Below are 4,048 nucleotides of genomic sequence, written 5' to 3'. Positions count from 1 at the left end.
GATCGGCGGTGATCAGCTGAGCGTATGCCGAAAACGTCCGTCGATGCAAGGCGGATTGTCAATTTTAGGGGCAAAAACATCGAATTTTTAAATGTTAATAACTAATTAACGAAGCCCTAAACGCAATTTTTTCTCTCTTGATTTTCGACTTATTTTCGACCAAAGAACACGTCCTTAAAATATTGCCCACTAGTAGGTTTACACCCTGTATAACGTTTCGCGATAAACCTCCCCTCATAAACCATCCTCATCAATTCAAATGGACGGTATCATCGCTTGCTGGCTAATTACAAAAACATAAAACGACTGACTTTGGATGTTCGACGTTTTCTCTCGAATCTCCTTAAACATTCTTTCCAGTGTCATGTTATGTTGCCATACCTAACGTAATGTAGCATAATTTATTCAAGTATAATTACCTAACTGATTTAAACTATTATTAATTTGACTCTCTATATATCGTATGAATATCTAATATTCATTACATTTGCTGCGCTTTTTATCAACCCTCCTTCTGCATACTGAGTCATTTTTTAAGAAAACTGTTCTTCATGATTCCCATATTCATCGAATTCGTTTTTGTTTAAAAAATTTAGGTTCATATGTAATGTAGGAAGTTCGGTTTAAATGAATTTGTTAATCCAAAGATGAACAAAGAGATTCCAAATGGTAAAGTACAACAACAGATTAAACGTAACATCGTGTATGACTCGACTATTACGGGAGTGGACTCCGAAGGGACGCGTTAAGGCAGAACGTCGATGTTACAAACAATATATTGACGAAAAATATGAGTTTCCAAAGAAGTATCTGACGACTCAAAAATCTTCTCGTATAAAGCTGAAAAGTGTATCATGGAAAACCCATATTTTTCACTATTTTTATCAGGTTAAACAGAACAAAGAACGTCAAAATTTTATCGAAAGCTGTTAGAAAATTCCTATTTATAAATTATGAATTTTCTCGAGCAATACAAATATTATCACGAAATATTATACAATAGGTACAATTAATTTTGACAAAAATTCTTCACGGACGAACATGAAGTATGGTGAATCCTTTCATCGATAATCGATCTCTACGTCGATCCTTACAATAGTAATAAAAGAGATACAGATCCCTACAATAATAATATAAGAGATATTCTAGAAACCTTCATGAATATTAAAAAAAATTTTGGAACTTCTTAAAACAAGAGTGTTCGTTAATTGGATGATTGGATGATTGGATACTGATAGCGCCTAGAGGGAAGGTTTGAAGCTTGAAGTGGTGTTGTTAAAGTGTACTGAATTCATTTTGGGATTCTAAATGTACAATTTTATTCAATGAATACATTCCCACGTATTCTCGTTCAGTACAATTAATTTGGATTTGATCAGCTGATGGTGAAATGGTTCACCACTCGGTGACTTTGGATACACCTTTTAACTTGAAACAATCGCGAACTGCTATTTGAATTTCGAATATTGGGTTTGCAAAAATCGGTTTATTTTATTCCTTGAACGATTGTGAGACGATTTATTATACGTTGCGAGCTGTGGTACATAGTCTGTTGTCGCAGACTTGCACGATTGGTCGTATGGTTTCTCTAATAGGTAACCGTTCCATACCCGCGCATTTCCGAACGAAGAGGAACTTAAGACATATACAAACTTAGACGAGTTAGTATGCAAACGTACAAATAAAATTAAAGGAAGAAGTTTAATATTAATACCACCTAATAAGTATTCTTGAGAGATTAAAAGATAAAAGCCAATTGCATTTAAGGCAGAACGTTTTAAGTTATGTATTGACAAAGCTTGATAGAGGTGTCACGGAAGGTAGAATAAAAATATTTAATGATTTCTAATCAGAAATTACTAATTACAATTGTATGTTGCAGGTGTGACAGGACTAAAAAATCTGACAATCTACGTGCCAGCCATGGTGCGATCCGGTGACACAGTAACACTTTCGTGCCACTACGATCTAGAGGGGTTATCATTGTACACGATACAATGGTTTCTCGAAGCAACAGAGTTCTATCGATACTTACCTGAGCGAGAACCACCGTATAGCACGTTCAACGTCGATGGAATACACGTAAATGTACGTATTTTATCAAGGAACATATTGAACAACTCCCTGGAGAAAGTTCTATGTTCGATCCCTTAAAATATCAATTGAAATCTATCTATACTTGACCTATTTAATATCATAATTAATTTTTTGCACTCCATATTTCGAAAATTGGACCTTCTGTTTAATGCAGAAATAGTGTAAGTATCGTAAATGTCCCAATGTCAGTTCACGTCACAATTCCTGTTCACTGCCTTATTTTTCTGTAGTTTTAACATAACATGTAAAAGGATAGAAAAAAACTATAGCGAATAGAAATTGTAATTTGAGTATAAATTTGAATATTTACTGTATATCTTCATTTATCTCTCGGTGAACAGAAAAATAAATAGAAATCGTTCACATGAATAGCGTTGGAGCTATGTGCAGTAATGGTGTAAGTCATGTTTCAAAAGACACTTTTTATACCATACTGTAGAAGGACTGAAAAACACCCTGAATGAGAATGTGTCATTTTTACAAAAATAGTACTGTCAATATAAAAAAAATATAGTTCATCCATTTACGAACATTAAACAACGATGTTTAATTAATAAGGTAAAGGAGGTAGTACTGGGACAAAACGAATTTTAGAACCAATACTTGGACATAATAGATATGTATTTAATAATTTACTGTCCAAGTTTATAATCCCTTTTGAAACTTAATACGTAGAAGTGGGACAAGACGACAGTGGCTGTCCAGGTTTAGCCCCTCACTAATTAATCGCGCTGCAATACCTGGATAAATTCGGATCTGGTATAAAAGGCATTCAAACGTATGATATATTTTTCACAATAAATGATTTAGTGTATTTTCATAACTTTTCAACCCTTTCTCTTAATCCAACTGTTTCTCAATTCGCTTAGAGGCGTCATAATAATATTGTCCCAGTTCTGATTCCATACTTGTCCTACTACACCACTCGTTGAGATTAAATGTGTCCTACTACTGCGGTTGACAGCAATTTTTTTTTAATGCGATTATTTTAATACATATATTACAAAAGAAGGTTTTTTTTCTTAAATATGACTATGAGATCCCAGTTATCTGCTAAGATGATAAGTTTTCATGTACTATGCTTTAATTTTGTAGTAAAAAACATAATAAAAAATTTATGTTCAAAAGTGTCCAGGTACTACCTCCTTTACCTTATATGTATATCGTGTAATTAAAGGGAACGAAAATACATGCATGATTTTCTCCCATACATTCCATCAGTTTTCACCACTCCTTCTTCACATCCTTAAATCTTGAAACGTTGAATGTACATACCAGATTTTGATGATAGTGGAGCTTTGAATTTTTTTAAAGCGATCGATGAATAAGAGCTGAAAAATGTTATTGTTTTCTGTACAGTTATTGCATCATGCTCATTATTATTATTTTCGTTTAACGAATGATTTGGTATTTAATAAAACAGGAATCATTTAATACCTATACCTGCGGTCCCGTGAGTCTAGGAATGTTTCGCGCAGCTTGGAGGGTGGTGGGGGTCGCAGCGAACTCCCTCCACCACGGTTCAGTATACACGGTAAAGCATTGAGATGCGCAGAACGATAAAAAATTGAACTGTGCCCGCTCTTAGACTCTCTGGACCGCAAGTATAGTTCAGCAAACATCCTCTATCCGTTACATTTAACTATTTTATAAAAAGCGAGCGTTTGTTTGTATGTTAACAAAAATCTCAAAAACAGTTGAAGTATTTGTAACGAAATTTGGACTGTAGCTATTTTATACAATAGTTATTTCTACAAAAAGAAATGTTACTATGAATAATGAAAATCTTCAACCATAATATGGTCGAAGATGAAAATATATCTTTATTTCTTGTGGACGTATGAGCACTGGGCACATTCGTGGAGCCTAGGAAAGAAGCTACAGCCCCGTAATAAGTGTTCCAGTTTTTTGTTTGAAATTTTTATAAAAAAATTCAATGTGAAAATTTAAA

At 33.8% G+C, this 4,048-nt stretch overlaps 1 protein-coding gene across 1 annotated transcript in view; it reads left to right on the top strand.

The window, feature by feature from the left end:
* Positions 1-647: 647 nt before the first annotated feature.
* LOC108630101 (cell adhesion molecule 1-like) overlaps positions 648-4,048 on the top strand; it is a 16,579-nt gene continuing 13,178 nt past the window's right edge. The window contains exons 1-2 of the mRNA XM_026817791.1: positions 648-669; positions 1,883-2,088. Of these exons, the coding sequence (XP_026673592.1) occupies positions 648-669; positions 1,883-2,088 (228 nt within the window). The remainder of the gene's footprint in view (positions 670-1,882; positions 2,089-4,048) is intronic.

This window comes from Ceratina calcarata, unplaced genomic scaffold, assembly GCF_001652005.2.
Source record: "Ceratina calcarata isolate Rehan_Ccalc_2016 unplaced genomic scaffold, ASM165200v1 scaffold673, whole genome shotgun sequence".
NCBI lineage: Eukaryota > Metazoa > Arthropoda > Insecta > Hymenoptera > Apidae > Ceratina > Ceratina calcarata.
The sequence above is the reverse complement of the archived record's forward strand: the minus strand, read 5'-3'. Positions and strand labels throughout refer to the sequence as shown.